Source organism: Mya arenaria, chromosome 10, assembly GCF_026914265.1.
Source record: "Mya arenaria isolate MELC-2E11 chromosome 10, ASM2691426v1".
Taxonomy (NCBI): domain Eukaryota; kingdom Metazoa; phylum Mollusca; class Bivalvia; order Myida; family Myidae; genus Mya; species Mya arenaria.
Genome location: NC_069131.1, coordinates 618,188 through 635,174, shown reverse-complemented (window position 1 = coordinate 635,174; position 16,987 = coordinate 618,188). Strand labels below are relative to the sequence as shown.

General features: G+C 35.3%; 1 protein-coding gene across 6 annotated transcripts in view; it reads left to right on the top strand.

Annotated features, from left to right (window-relative positions):
* LOC128205993 (helicase with zinc finger domain 2-like) overlaps positions 1-16,987 on the top strand; it is a 35,791-nt gene that overhangs the window by 9,145 nt on the left and 9,659 nt on the right. For 4 of the 6 annotated variants that reach the window (XR_008256369.1, XM_052908112.1, XM_052908111.1 and 1 more), the window contains exons 2-10: positions 6,401-6,626; positions 7,753-7,792; positions 7,991-8,091; positions 9,877-10,071; positions 10,163-10,199; positions 10,549-10,679; positions 11,659-11,784; positions 12,016-12,070; positions 13,371-16,953. Coding sequence is in view for 5 of the 6 variants with exons in the window: in XM_052908112.1 (XP_052764072.1) it covers positions 6,414-6,626; positions 7,753-7,792; positions 7,991-8,091; positions 9,877-10,071; positions 10,163-10,199; positions 10,549-10,679; positions 11,659-11,784; positions 12,016-12,070; positions 13,371-16,953 (4,481 nt within the window). In the remaining variant the exon portion in view is untranslated. Of the gene's footprint in view, positions 1-5,015; positions 5,150-6,400; positions 6,650-7,752; positions 7,793-7,990; positions 8,092-9,876; positions 10,072-10,162; positions 10,200-10,548; positions 10,680-11,658; positions 11,785-12,015; positions 12,071-13,370; positions 16,954-16,987 lie in introns of those variants that run through there. The other 2 variants (XM_052908113.1, XM_052908114.1) reach the window with 2 other exon arrangements.

Genomic DNA, 16,987 nt, shown 5'->3' with positions numbered 1-16,987 from the left:
ACATTAATATTATTTGTAGGATTGACTGGAAAGTTAATATCTAGAAGAAAAAACATCCGTATTCATTATTCATTATGGTATATGAATCTACTCGGCAATTAAAATTATCAAGTGAACATACAGTAGTGATTTTACGTTTGCTAAATACTACCTAACACATTATCAAGTGATTATTTGTACATGAAATATTCGGTTTAATCATAGACTATTGTAGATTTCTGTGCCCATATTTGTGGTAGAACCATTTTGCACTTAGTTAACAGGACTAACATTATTCCAACCATTTTCCCCTGATGAACATATGTTTTGTGCTGGTTTTGTGCTTCGATTAAGACGGACCATGGCTTGTTATCAAGTCCAAAATCATATGAAACCAATTTAATAAAAATCATTGCTATTTGATCGGAGATTTACATAAATTTAATATTCGATACTCACAAACAGATTTCGGGTTAATGTTAATGGGATAAAAAGGTGTTTTCAAATGTGTTAAAAACGAGTTGTTCCATTTAAAAACAACTAAAAGAATTAGTAAAACATTTAAACTGATAATTATATTATTTTTCGAGTTTTTAACATTTGTAATAATGGATTTTTTTGTTTTTGTTTAACGAGGCTTGCAGGTGCCCTCGGGTCGGATTTTTCTATCCGGAACGGGAACACATGACAGATATGATTAGTATTTCGACATTATTGTGCTGATGCCATGATGAATAATGATCTCAGAGATGACTGATTCAACATTCCCAACTTCAGTTACTCTTTGTTTTTCTATATCATCGTATTTATTCCAAAAACAAAATCGTTTATATTTCCTATTTATATAAAGTTGGCATTCTGGTACATATTATTTTTCATTTTTTATGCCTCCCTTCGAAGTAGAGGGGGTATATTGCTTTGAACATGTCGGTTGGTTGGTCGCTAGTTCGGTCGCTAGGTGGGTCGGTCGGTCCGTCGGTAAACCAAAGCTTTTGCGCGTGATAACTCAACAATTTCTGGACCTATTGTCATCAAACTTGATGCTTGACCAGTATATGTCCCCTGTTGATGTAAGGGATCATTACGTCAAAGGTCATGGTCACAGTGACCTTAAATACCAACAGGTTGTCTCAGTGATTACTCGACAATGCCTGCATCATTGGCCCTCAAACTTGACTTGGAGTTTGGGCCTGAACAGTTGATGAAACCATATTGATTTTAGGGGTTATCAGGTCTAAGGTCAAGGATTCAGTAACCTTGAACTCAAAAAGCTTTTCTGTGTGTTAACTCGACAATGCCTGCACCCATGGCCCTCAAACATTTAGGTTTGGGGTGACCAGAAGATTACCCTTATGATGTTTTAGTTCATAAAGTCAAAGGTCAAGGTCACAACTCATAATTGTCATTGAAATTACATCATATTTACTTATTCCCTAATGCAAAGAAGATACATGTTTATCTGCAAATATAAGTCATCACCTGAACATGATAAAAAAACTGTACTTTCTATCCTTACACTTTGAATGGTCATAATCTATAAAACTGCCTCAAATGCAACCAATGTCAATGACAAATCAGCTGTCATTTCGGTCCATGCATATTTCATTTAATTGTCCAAATATTATTGACAACATGGCGCCCAGGTGGGGCATAATGTTTGAAAAACATCTCTTGCTTAAACACAGTTCGGCAATCACGGAAGTACTCGTTGAAAAAACGTAATTAATCGGAGCAACTCGGTCATTTTCCATAGGAACAACCTCGAATGTGTTTGAACTATTTACGATGTCAGAATTCTTTACATGTAAGTACGTTGCACGAAGATCGCGTAGTAATGTCATTTTTTCAGTTTAGCCTTTTTGTGTTTATGCTCGCTTAACTTTAACAATTAAACAGCCATTTGAATATTCATATATTGTGCGCTTTAATTAGAAAGAACTATAAATAACAATATTAATTATCTGCGACTTTTTCACTGACTAAATTTAGTTGCTACTCTTGCGTTTATATGCACTAGTGAGCAAATAATACTGTATCGACCCGTTAATCAAGCGGGGAATCTAATAATATATTTTCTGAAAACTAAAACTATTTTTTGTAATAGTGCATTGTGTTTGAACTGTCTTCCTGATAGTTCGTAAACAGATATACCGGTACGGATGTTGTAGGGCCAATTGTCTGTAAGTACATACATAATATTCGATTGACTATACAGTTAATACTAAAAAAATTAAATAAATTTCCGTATATATTTTTCACTTATGATATAGGATACTATTCGTTTTATGCACCAGTCAATTGTAATCACGCCCCCCCCCCCAACCCAAGGTCGGGGGAGTAGCGGGGACTCTGACATTCTGTCCAGCCAAGCCCGGGTAAAATCTGAGCAGCTAATAAAATCCCCGCCAAATTCCCCCGTACCCCAGGGACCCTAGGTAAGGCCCATTTCCCTTTTTTGGCGCGAGGACAAAACCATCGCATTCACCCGGTACTGCGGGGCCACCTGGAAGATAAAAACACGGCCCATTTCCCCGGCTATCGACGCTATATCCCCGGACCTGGGGTGCCGTGGTTACAATTGGCTGGTTCAACCAAGCAATCCAATGAAAATAAAGTAACGGTGATAACGTTTGCTTAATGTTACCATCAAACACTTTATCACGTGATAATTTGTACAGTAAATGTAGGGTTTATCATACGATATTGTTTATTTTGGTGACTCAATTTGTATCCGGAAAGCATTATATGTAACAAGAGGCAACGATACTTGATAAAGGAGAATTATACTTTTTTTGAAGTGCAAGTTTGGATAATGTCCTTAAGACAAGAAAGCAATGCGTACAACCATGCATCGATCAACACACCCATACTATTTGATCAGCTTGCTTCTGACGAATACGTTGAACAGAAATTTTGGTCATTCATTGTTAAAGTCCCTGTATAATGATTTAAGCGAAATGGAAAATTTGTGTAGCACACCCTCAGATATGAACGAGTGTACTTTTATTTTCACATAGTCAATCGGGACTTACATTGTTACATTTAACATGTTAACATTTATTTGTATTTCGAATATTTCTGAAAGTTTATAACTGTAGGCCTCCCACGATTGTTATTAATTAATGGCAAAATGTTATGAATACTGACAAATATTCATATAATCTTGAAAATAGAGTAATTGTTATCATGCTTGATTTTAATTACTCTAGCAATGTTGACTTATAAAGAAACGACACAAAACAAGTAAAACAATAATTGACTCGACATGATTTTTTGTCGGACTGACGAGTTCGTCCCCATGTGATTTAATAAATGGCTGAGAATATTGTGACAGTCGTAATTTATATTCTAAAAGTGGAAATATAATTATCAATTTAGTTTATAAGACAATCATATCCAATTATCGTTATATGGAACAAATATTCTTAGCCCTGAACAATGTGGGTTCCAGTGTTACGTAATGTGTGTTATGACGTCATTGATGTTCCAAAGAAAACATTACCTTAGCTTCGATTCCAAGGCTCCTGAGAATACAAATGCTTCCACGACGACAATTAGACCCTTGATCATGAACTGATACGAGTTCTATTACTAAAAGTGTTCAACATCGGCGTTATCATTTTTTTAAGCTATAGATAATTCTAAACTAACTGTACTGTGTAATTGCAAATAGCTTAACATCTTTTAGTTCACCGATCCAACAATGAAATTGAAGGGGCAAATGTAGCAGTGATATGGTCTTTCTTTTAAAAGAAAACAGTAAAAACTCCTTTAGAGTTTATTACTAAACGTTGCTGTCCAACATCTACTGATGACATGGTCATACTTTCATATGCACAGCTGATCTTGCCAACCTCCTCTATATATGGTGCATGACTTCATGTAAGGAGCGTTACTTCTGTAATTGTATTCGTTGATAGCGAACTCTTAATTAGCTCATTTGTGATCCCTTGTACAAAACATATATCACCTAACGAAATTATATGTGGTAGCTTTAAAAAATACATAACCAAATAAAGTGCGGTAGACTTTGGTGGAGGGGAATGAACCTAACCCCTTGCTTCGTTTTTAACGTCATTTACAGAGGATATACAGAGTCGACGCAACGTGTCGAACATCTAGCAGCACATTAAACAAGTGGCAGTATTTCCAGTTTGCCCTTTGGTCGTTAAACGATAAATGTTGACATGATATTCAAGTCAATTAATTTACTAATGACATGCGATTCATGATTATAGATAAAACAAATCATGTAATTCTTCACGTGTGTTATAGATAGTCAGACTGACATGTTACACCATATAAACTAAATCATTGATCTGCATATTTAAGTTGCATTTAAGGATAAAACAATGAAATAAATGAATAATTTTGACCTGTTTTGTCAATACATATCAGAATAAATTATCACTGGGCTTTCGCTTTGAGATCAAACATTTTCTTTCGACGCCTTTTCATTAATGATTAAATTATAAACAAAAATATTACAGAAACAAATAATTGTACTATTTTCCCTAACCGAGTTTTTTTTTACTCCAGCAACCAAAGTCGACAAAAAATATGACCTTACCAACGTATACACTTTGACTAATTTTCAATGCAAACAGTCATTATTTCAGTTTGGAAAAATGCCATTTCTAGCGTTTCATGAATATGATAACCATACACTGCCTTAATTTTCAGTTCAAACCAAATTTAATTTCTACAAATTAGGTTTATCAAAAATGCACTCACTTTGAAGTTGAACAACGTTCGTTTTCAGAGTTCATGTTGCATCGGGCTAGGAGACAGATAATTAATTTAACAACTTTACATTATGTCCGTCACACAGACTTCAACAAAATATAAATATGAAGTAGCAATCTGAATCTTAAATGAAGAGAGGGCATCCTGGACCATAAGTTTGACTTAAGTTTAGTTATAACGTACTTAAACAGCAATGAATACCCGTCTTACCTTGCAGTCGACTTAAATCCGTTTCACCTTTGACTATGCAGGAGCCCTGTGACTGTATCGATCATTTATCAAGCGGGAAGGTATGACGCTAGATGCTTGCATATTTTCTGAAAACAGGTATAATTGGAAGACTATTCAAATAAACACAATTTATTTCATGTATGATATTTCGTAAACAAATGGAGTTGTTTGGATAGTTCATTGCCATGTCTCTGTAAGTATATACATAGTATTCGTACGATTGACTATAAAGTTAATACGTTGAAAACACTGAACTTTCGTGCATCTTATTTGATTAGTGTATGTGATACTAGTCTTTTTAGTAAAATGTTCATTTCAAACAAGCACTCCATTGAAACTGAAGTATTGATGTTAGAGTTTGCTAAATGTAAGCATTTAACTCACTATCACGCGATAAGCTGTACAACAACTATTCGGTTTCATAATAAGAGGTATAAATTTATTAAAAAAGGTAATATATTTTATTTGTTTGTAATTGATTGCATGTATACATATTCATTTTGTTTTGTTTTTCTTTTCTTTTTCATTTTAAAATAAGGCCTTTTATTGAATAAAATTGTTGGGTTCTGTCCAAATCACAAGGCCCATTGTTAATAAACATGCATTGTAAAACAAACCCGTTTACTATTGTTCGGGATATTGTCTGAAATTTGATCAAAGTCAAACCGTTTAAACAATTGACAAATACTGCACACATGTTTCATGTTGATGTATTTTTTTTCAAACAAAGTCTTCAAAAATAGTTATTCTTCTTTAATGGTTACTTTAACTGTCGACGAAGAAGTCTTACAGTATGAATTATGTAAGTTACATATGACGAAATAACATTCTGTTCTCTTACGTTCTGTTATATATTATATACGTATAGACAATATATTTATTGACATATCTTGTCAATCAGAACTAACATTGTTAAAAGTAAAATTGTAACATTGCAGTGTATCTTATTAAGCATTCAATGTATTTTACGGTAGAATTCTTTTATACTGAAAAATATTTATCTCACCTAGAAAATAGTGAAGTCATATTTCAATCGTGTTTTTGATAATATCGATGAAGAATTCGTTTTCACTTTGAACGTGGTAGCAGACTTATTTATACCTCGAGTAAATTTTTATCCGTTTGTCAATCCATACCGGAATAAAGAAATGACGGCTCTTCGCAACAACATAAACCATACGCGCTTACCTTGGAATAATACAAATACTCCGTTTTCTGGTGGTGACAAAATATATATCGAATATAATTCTCAGAGACAAACAAGCGTACGCACGGGAAAGCAGTGGTTACACTCAGGAGGCAACGGAAACAAACATTGATCAAGCAGGGCGCGGTAATAATGATGTTCGCGATTTATTAACAATGAATTATAATATAAATAACAAAACAAAATGATAGCAAACAAGATAAAGTTATTTTGACATTGGTTTTGATGTGTTTTCAGTTGAAACATAGCAATGGCATCTTTAGACATAAAAGCTGACATCGATATAGGAAAGCTGTACCACTCGTTCGAGCACCGCCACGATAATGACAGAATTATCGCAATCTGGCACATTCGAAGAGCTGTCGTCTGCCTTGACCTTGAACTCAACAAAGGAGTCGAATCATCTATAACAGATGCTGAGTTTGCCACGTTCTACGGAGAGTGTGTTAACGTCTTATTCAAGGTACAAAGACACCATGCTCAAATGTAAGATATATAAAAAAATATTCAGTGAATAATTTTCGAAATTAAACTGAGAGCCATTTTTTTTTGGTATATGTTACTTTTACTGTTTAATGAAATGGTTGAAATATTTTAAATTCATTAAACCTGAACAGACTTAATATGGCGCAAAACGTTGTTATTGCCGTTTTTATAATAAACAGATAAATTATTGCTAAAATGGAAATGCACAATATGTAATGTTTATAATAAGAATGTTGTAAGACTTGTATTTTAGACCCTTTGGTTTTTATCTTGGTATGTTTGTGTAATGTAAAATGTTCGCTTTTGAAAACAATTGCTTAAATCTTGAATCTATTTCTACTGGAAATGACACAATTTAAAAGAAAATGAATACAAATTACCACAATATTTGGTCAACTGTTTTCTTTCCCCAAACAAATCAATTTTAGAATTATTTTTAAGTTCAGATTTCCTTATTTTTATCAGAACACATGCATTTATGGTATTAACAGTAATATGCTTCTGCCCAAATATACTCTTAAACCACGGGGTAGTCCTGCAAACTACTACGACCATCTTTGCTAAGAAATTAAAAACCACTTGAAACAACTATTAGCTTCTAAGAACAACTAGTACCCACTAAGAAGTTATAAGAACAAATTTTAGCTATTAAACGTATTAAGAACTGTTATTCAGCTATATATAAACTATATATACATGTATGAAAAATCTCGCAGTGATTGAACCACTAAGTAGTTCTTAGTAGATTGTTTTCTCTTAGTGGTTTCATGCAGGTTCATGCAGCTTCTATACGACATTTTCATCAAATCTTCTAAGAACGATTTCCTTTAACTATGATATATTGTAAACATCTCAATAATACTTAATCTCTCTTAGGTAAAGATTCGATTGTGTTAAGCAGAAGCGAAGCCCGATATATTTTCTCAATCACTGATAAAATCTTTCCGGGACGTGAATATTTTATTCACAACATTCGTTACCATTGAAGGATTGTAATCTCACCAACCGAGTTTAACCTTTTACAAAAGTATTAGTTGTCGGGGAGTGTGGCTGTTATGTTCATACTATATTTAATAATCATGCCCATGTCGCATTCATTTCAGCTGCAAGAATTTAAACGGGCAACACAATGTTTTTTCAAAGGTAAATCATGTACCAGTATTTGATTTAGGGATTAACATACATTTGTAATTGCAAGTACTGTAAATACAATGTGTACAGTGAAAGTATATTTGTCAACTTTGTTTAATGTTTGTTAGCATTTGGGTTGACCACATCATAAACACTATTCTTGCAATAATATTTTAGACGCAGTCATGGTAATTTTGTGTATTGTTTCAGCCATTCTTTTCGACAAAGGTTGGAACCTCGAAGACCACAGACGAGTTTCGTACATTCTATTGTCTAACATTGTCCAAAGTAATGATGGAAGAATTATAAAGGTTTGTTTAGTATCATTGTGTGCACAACATACATAAACTTGTCATTCTATGCGTGTATTATAAATATAAGGACGCTACTCTACTTCCAGAAAAGAGGATAAATATGTAAATAAGCTTCGAGAAATGAATACAATTAAGCTTTTAATCCAATCCGTCTGACCCATTTCCTCATGCAACTAGTTGATTGAATATGAATACATAAATAGCTACATCATTCCATATCACTTGTTTAGAAAAACGTAAGTTGCGTCCATCTTGTCCGTCCCGTCCTGTCCCGCCCTGAACTGCATGCAACATCAAAATAGTCCGTGCGACGTATAAGGAAATTTAAATGGTTTAAAACAAGTTTGGGCTTTGACGTAATACATCAAGGTCTATAGCATTTATCTCACCTGTTATTACACATTCACTCATGAAACTTACCAGGGTTGTTGGTCATCGTGGGAAATTGTCCTCAATGGTATTTATGGCATTTAACGAGATCTAACAAAATGTTTGGCCCCTGACTTTTTTAAAAGAGTCTTAAACAATTGTGTTGCAAGTATCTCCAAATGTGTTTCCTCATCACTCTGGAAACTGCTCAGGAATCTTGGACAGTTTTATGATAAACATGCTCACGTTCTTTATTACAAAACACGATACTGACTTAGGCGGGGTCAGTAATTACAAATCACATCTGCTAAAGCTCTAGATATCTCAGTTTTGTATAATTCCATAGATATGTAACGTTTATTGAAAACAAATAACCGCTTACGCCGTGTTGAAAATATTTTATATTTGAAGCTTAAATAACAGGAAACGCTTGAAACAAATATCATTCCGTCGTACTGTCATTTAAATGATGGCTTTTAAGAATCCCCCGCCCCCCAGTATTTTGTGATTTTGTATAAGGATGTGTACTTTACCCATCATTGACTGATCAGGATAGTTTATCATTAATGTTAGTTGTGTTTGTGTTTTGTGTCGATATACGTCTTGTGTTAATTATCGGTTTGAACTTGATCCTTGTCTCTTAAGTATATGCATTTTTATTTTAGCTCGATTGTGACGAAAGTTGATAGCTTGTAAAATCACTCTCGAGACCGTCTCCTGGGCAAAAACCATAACTGTCTCCTTTTTGAAAGGCCATGAGAAATTACCGATCGGGAATCGAACCCATGACCTCTTGAGTGAGAGGCAGACAGCTATACCACCCTCAGTGTGTGTATACCACGTGATAAATGACGTCATAAATGCTACGTCGGAAGGCAATATTTAGCTTCGATTGAAGACTTAAAACAATGATAACTTTTCATTTTCTTTGCCATTTCAAATGAAACATAGCGCAGTCTATGCCACTTACGGAGCCCCGCCTTCGGTCTTTTACCAAATTTTGATTGATAGTTTAGTGTCTTATAACACTTCGACAAACCTTTTCACAATACGGCCGTCTGAAGGAGCACTGGCAAAACATTGTTTTGGAAACAGGTTTGTCGAAGTGTTTAATGAAACTAATCACCTTATCAAACTCCGGTTATAAATTAAAGGTGGGACTCTTTAAGCGGCATAGACTGGCCTTTGTTTCATTTAAAATGGTGCAGTAAGGGAAAGGTACCTTTGATTTAAGTCTATATTTTAAGCAAAACATTGCCTTCCGATGTAGCATATATATGACGTAATTTATCACGTGGCATACACACACTGATCCTCACCCCTCTTTATCTTTAAACAGAATCATTGTGAAATATAAGGTTGGTTTACGTGTAGATGTTTTATATATTGCTTTAATGCTGTTGATTTATTTAGGATGTTCTACTAGCGGTAAACAAGCAGGCAAATGAAGCATTCAAGAGAAGGAAATGGAAGATCTGTCTAGAGGTGAACGACAACCTACTCAGACTCCACGACTACATGTTGAAACAAAGCCTTTGTGACAAGCCGTTAGATACCCCTGACCTGTTTGATGCATATGTTAGGCAGGCAAAATGCTTCTTACAAAGGGTACATTTGATGTTTTGTTGTGCTTTTGTTCAGCTTATTAAGATTTAGACTTTAGGAATAGAATAAAGACTTATTGTTTTTTCTTCTTTAGGGGATGCTTAACGAGGCGAAAGACGTTTGCAGATACCGTGAGTGATATATCTCTAACTCAACATAAAGTCCAGGCACGCATGCATTAGCAAGAGGGTTTTAAAACGAAATTATGATTCGATGTAAAATCAGGTCCTTTCGTTATTTATATACAGCCAAATTGCAAAACATGACTCTTTAGTCTGATTTAAGAAGTTTAAATATATACTGCAATTGTCACCATGGCAAATGTCAAAACAAGTGTACATCTAAACAAAGTTTTCAGAAAGTTCAAAGGATGAGTCAGATAAGTATTTCTATTTTATAAATTGACAAGCATGTCTATTATATCATTTATTGGGAGCCTGATTATTTATTAAATGTAATATATGTTTTGTTTGTCCACAGTCCACAACAATGAGCTGTTTCTTGACGAAGATGACTTCTATGCTATTGAAGTTTGGGGCATGACATTATACAGAAAAGGTGAATACAGCGAAGCTCGCCGAATTCTAGACTCAGCATTAAGAAAAGAAAAGGTGGGTTCAAGTGTGAACTGGTGCTTCCATTAAAATATCATAAAATATTTATCCCAAAACGTTATGTAGAATAAATATGCTCGTTTTCTAGACTCGTGAGTACAGCAAAGTATGTAAAAAAAGTCTGAAGACTGCAAAACATACTTAGTTGTTCTTTTGTGTTATGAACAAAATAAAACTAATGGAAATAAATGTTTAAGCCATTTTTAATACAATCTTGACATCTGATTGCCGAAAATAATATTATGTATGTTATTCAGTTATTTCGATCTAGTATAACCAATGAACGTTATCTGTACTCATTTCTTCTGGTGTCCTTTGGTTGTTGCTTAAGAGACAGCAGAGCCGATGAGATAGCTTGAGATGCAAATAGAGAGTTCGGATAAACTAACTCTAGCTTTTATTTCAAAAAGACAAAGCTCTTAAACCGATACAATGCACTTTTCATTTTTGGAGGGCATCGGGCAAACGCACTGTTTAAGACAATGTACATACTGTTTTGTCTAAATCAATCCTTAAGCAGGGCAGATTTTAAAAATCCCTGATGTCCGAATTTTTTAAGCCATTAAGAACCATTTAAATTCGTATGTAGCCTAATTTTGTTTGGCGGCCACACTGGGCCTGATAATTACCCACCTGTTAGGAATTAGAGGCTACCCCCAGTCGGGCAAACCATTGATACATGAATAATGCTAAACTATTCGAGATACGTTTTTCTGGGTTTACAGGGTACTTATATTTCAAAGCCGAACGAAGGGCGATGTAAACCTCTGGTACCATCTTTATTATCGACATCGGATTGACGCGACCGGGAGTTGAATAATAATCAACCTGGGACCCTACCTTTGAAAATGTTTTGGCGACTAATGGATGAATGTTCATCTTTGACTATGTTTGAACATTGTATATGACATTGTACTAATAAAAGTCTTGGAATATTACAAGGTACTGTTTTACTCTCATTTAATTTTGCTTTTAGAATCCAGTCCGGATAAGGACTTTGCGTGCAATCGAAGAAAAGATTCTCAGAAAAGTGAACATTAGCATTGCGTACAGTGGACAATCACACAGTGAGGCGGCCAAAGGACTTGATGAATTTAAACAGGTTCTACTGATCGATATATCAGATAACGAAATAGTTTATAAATATATATAAACAAATTTTGTTCCTAGCATGATAACTGTATTTCCTGATACTCCTTGACAGACCTGCAAGAGATACCATGGCTTATTGTTTCCTGTAGTTTTTCATATAAATATTGTTAACAATTTAATGAAGATGTCAACGTAAACATGCATGTATTGTATTTGACCTTTTATCCAAATTGCCATTCAGGCTTTTGAACGGCGAAAAAACACTATTACAAGAAAGAAAAGGCGACATAAACGACGTGAGTACATATTCATATTAACATTTGTATATGTGAATGGTTTTCCAATTTCACGATTCTTTTAATTCGCTTGTTTTTTTAAAATGCAGCCATTAAGAATTCGTGGACGTTTCTTGTTCATCATAAATGGTATAATATTTAAAGATATTGCACTATAAATGAACACTGACATATATTAAGACGGGACACAAGTATACTATCATTAGCAAGTAAGTGTCAAAGATAATAAGGTAAGACAAATGTTATTTAAAAGCATTGGTTATTCATAACATGCCAACAATGTTTCAAGGTAATGCATTCCTTAATCACAAGTATGTTATATTTCTAGTTTAAAGCCTGAAACTTTAACTAACAGATTTGGCGTTGTCCAACCGGTCCGTCTGTCTTTCTTTCCGTCTGCAGCAGTTTCTATATAACTATAAAAAAATAAAGTATATTTCAAGTCAGCATAACAATAGTTCGCTCGAGCACGTGGCATATTCATCTAGATCAGTAGCACGAGAGTTATTGCACTTCATGTGATGTAAAAAAGCTTATACGTATCCGTTTGGTGTCATTTCTATGTTACTTATTAACAGCTGAATGTATATGCCCAGAGCAATTACTATCTAGTTGATAAACATGAAATATTTACACTTATGAGAAGCGTGTGTTACTATAATATGGCGTGTAGCCGCAAGATTGGTCTTCATCCGGCCGGTAACACAATATGTATTGCCGTTTAAGCAATGGCGAAAGCTAAATGTGTCTATGCAGAACAACAACTGTGTAATCAATCACGATAAGATTAAAACAAACATGAAATGTATAAATATTTATTGTTTGATTGTGCATGCGCAAGTTTCATATGAATTGGGTCAATAACGCACAATTATTAATGCCTTTTATTTAATGAAAAAGCTTAATTGCGTCCAGAGTGAGCTATAATATAGAGGTCATTGACAAAAGTTAGTGAAACTACATCATGTGTGTACATCCATCGTGTTGTCTGGATACAATCAGAATCATAGCCCTTAAATTGAATCCACTATTATACATGGGTTAATAGTTTTGAGGCGATAAATATTTTTGTGCTGAATATATTTTTACGAAGCAAATTATAAGTGCTATAAAAAAAGTTATTCTCAAATCAGCAAATATCTATCTTAAGTTTTTACACTATTCATATTTATAATTATGATTTAAACTGAGGTTCTTAGATTGTTCGATATTCAAAACAGTTCTTCGACGGGCGATTTAGATTTTACAATTTTGCTTGTTTTAACATCATACTTTTAATATGATTTGAATGTTTATTCAGCAAAAGCAAGAAACTTTCAACCACGAGTTTTGATTGAGCAAACACATGATGAGGACATTGTTAGTGAACCACCGGAAATTAAGGAAGAACTAGCATCGTCCGAAGAGTCACTTAGTGAACTTGATGATACAATGAGTATTGCCTCGATGGATAATTCGGAAAGTGACATAACAGAACAATTAGAACAGTACTGGATTGAGGAGGAAACAAGGTGGAAGGAAGAAAACACAGGCATATATTCACACCACAGTAGTGAAAGTAAAGAGTTTCTCGTGGAGACGGAAGACGAAAATATGGAAGATGACGTGGATGGTAGTGAGAATGAACTTAAAAAAGGCACCGAAACATACTTTGATTTGAGTCGTTTGTACCACACTAAAACTATCAGTAAAGAGAGGTCATTTCAAAATATTCAATTTTTATCTGAAGGAATACATATCGATCCCGGACTTCTTCAACAGTTTGACAGGCATTCAAAAAGAAAGTGCATATATGACCAAGTGTTCGACACACATATACTGCAGACGATGCTAGAAAATGATCCAGACAAGTACATACACTGCGTCATTAATTTAACCAGCTCTCACGAGGCAAAATGTTTTCCAATCACACGTCATGCACATATTGATGCAATAGAAATTTCAGGAAGATCTAGAATTGGACAAACATTTCATGAAGATGAGGTTTTAGTAGAGATTCTCTTTCAGCATGTGCAATTAAAGAAGGTCAGTGGAAAAGTTGTTGGTGTTATAAAACGCAGTAGAAATTCAGACATACAACACCCAGTTTTCCTTTGTTCGCCAGATGAAATCGAACATAACTTTGTCCATCCCTTGTGTAAAACAATCTCCAAAATATGCGTTATTGACAAGGAAATATGGAAAGAGTACGAAGGTGACCCAGCTGGACGGCACAAAATCGAGGTTTATCATTACAATGAAGAAGATGGATCATTCGAGGACCCTATAATTGAAGAAATACACCCATCCGAACGGAATTCTTGTCTCTTACTGGTTGCGTATATTGATTGGCCTTCAAACTGCACATATCCAAAAGGTGTCATTATAGATGTGATTCGCGGAGTTCAATCGCTGTCTAAAGGGTTAGACGTTTTAGAAATGAAATACACCGTGCCATCCTTGTTTGATAAAGATACAGTTGATGCTGTGAACGGTATGGATATTGAAGATGGAAACATTGAGTATATTGAAGATGACAGAATTGACATTCAGGGATTGAATGTTTTCACAATAGACCCACCAGGTGCAAAAGACTTAGATGATGCAATGAGTCTAGAGCGAACAGCAGAAGGATTTAGAGTTGGCGTACATATTGCAGATGTGTCAAGTGTCGTGAGAAAAGGCTCACACCTAGATGTTGAGGCCCAACGAAGAGCAACAACTTTTTATCCGCCGTCACCACGCCGACCAAGGCACATGTTACCCGAGCCATTGAGTACAGACATGTGTAGTCTGTTGGAAAACAAGAATAGAAGGGCTATTTCAGTGTTTTTTAGAATTTCAGAGAATGGCACCTTGATAAAAACAGAAAATTCCAATGAGATTGAAATCAAGCGCACAATGGTTCGTTCGAGAAAACAGTTCACGTACAAGGAAGTACAAATCATTATCGAATCGGCGGATTCAGATACCAACGACGACATAGCAAGAGATGTGAAACTCCTTTCTAATCTGTCGAAAATTATAAGGTTTGAACGTTTAGGAAATGCTATGTTTGCGTTGAACGTGCAGCAATCATTTGAGGGCTGTTTAGATGCTCATTACCTTGTGGAAGAATTCATGATTATGACAAATGAAGCCGTTGCAAAAACTCTTCTGAAAGAATCAGCAATGTTTCCAATGAGATGTCAACATGCACCATCAAAAGAGAGAATAGAAGAGTTTGAAGATAAACACAAGTTTACTTTAGACGTAGTTCTTAAACTACAAGGCAGACAAATAGGACAAACCTGTCCGGACTTTACAACTTGTTCTCACTCAGAGGGCGCGGTTATTGTCACAGAAAATACATGGAATTCAATATCTAAGAGAAACAATGTAGATTTAATATGTTGTGATGAAATGCATCCATTACAAAGTGTTATACGTCAAGACTGGATTTCACTTCAAGACAGAGCTGAATATGTCTGCTCCTCATTTGTGAGTGAAAAGGCTAATGGGGAACATTACGACTTAAATATATTTCCTTATACTCACTTTACTTCACCCTTACGGCGGTATGCAGATTTACTAGTACATCGAGTATTAACTGCGACGTTGTTCTCAAACCAACAGGAAATGTATCAGGAAGAAGAAATTGAAACGATATGTATTCATATCAATAGTAGAATGAAAAAGGAGAAAGAATATGAAACAGAATGCAAAGCCCTGTTATTAGCATGTGAACTCAAGCGTGAACCGAAAATGTTTAATTGCACTATATCAGGTGTATCTGATACAGATATCTCACTTTTGGTACCAAAATTGACAAACGGAAGAGGCCGAACGTTCGAAATGAAGTTCCGCCAAATGGATATGATGCGTAAACCACAACAATGCACAATTACCCCACTCGGTGGCACGTTTGACGGAGTTGAGTTAGCATGGCAAAAACGCATTTATAACATGAATATGGCAGGCCCGGCCGTCGTTAGCAAAGACACGATAGAGCTTTATCCATACAGAGACATATATTTCATTCCTATGAGGAAATGGGTAAATATTTTGAATTCCAAAATTGATGAGCGCCAAAACGATTTAAGACAACAGCTGTCTGAATTACGATTCAACGGAAATAGATCGCAATGTATGGATGTGACGACTGAGCATAAGGATCCATTGAAAATGCTGCCAAATACAAAGTTTTCAAAAGTGTTCTTCAAAGGGCAAAACGTTCAAGTTCAGTTTACAGCAGAAGCATACAAAGGTGTATTATCACCGACGCCAATGTTGTATGAAATGACAAGAAATGTCAAACTGTGTCTAAATCATACAAAAGATCCAGTTCTCTTCCTCAGTCAATACGTCACTACACCTCCTGTAGACGGTTATGACAGGATAATCGATTACATTCGAACGTGGCTTCCAATTTTGCGCATGGAATCGGCAACTGGTGCAGTGCGAAACGAGGACTCGTGTTACGTAAAAGACGTGCCAGTAAATTTTGAGACTCACAGAAAAGGTGTTCTGTCTCTTTGCAACCGGAAGTGTAAAGACAGGCATATTGTATTCTCGGGAGAAAGGAAAGAGTCAGATGAGCCGTCAAGCCGGGAGCTTCCACCGTCCTATGACTGGCTCTGTTTGAGGAAGGTCGAATCACAAGCATCAAATTATAGTAAAAGTTTCATTGCAGAAACTTTGAATAATAGCCGTGTATGGGTGGAACACGCCGAAGTTATTGCTGTAATGACAGACCAAAACAAGGAACTATGCAATATGTGCTCTAGACAAAACATACACACAGCGACCGAAGAAGTCTGTGGAGAAATACATGTGTGCTTCCAGTTGAATTCGGGGTCAGCAAGATCGTGGGACACGTGGGATACAATAGACGTGGAGTTGCTGAAGAAATCAGAAGTAGACAGGTGATGCATTGTTTAATAATACAAAGACTAGTTT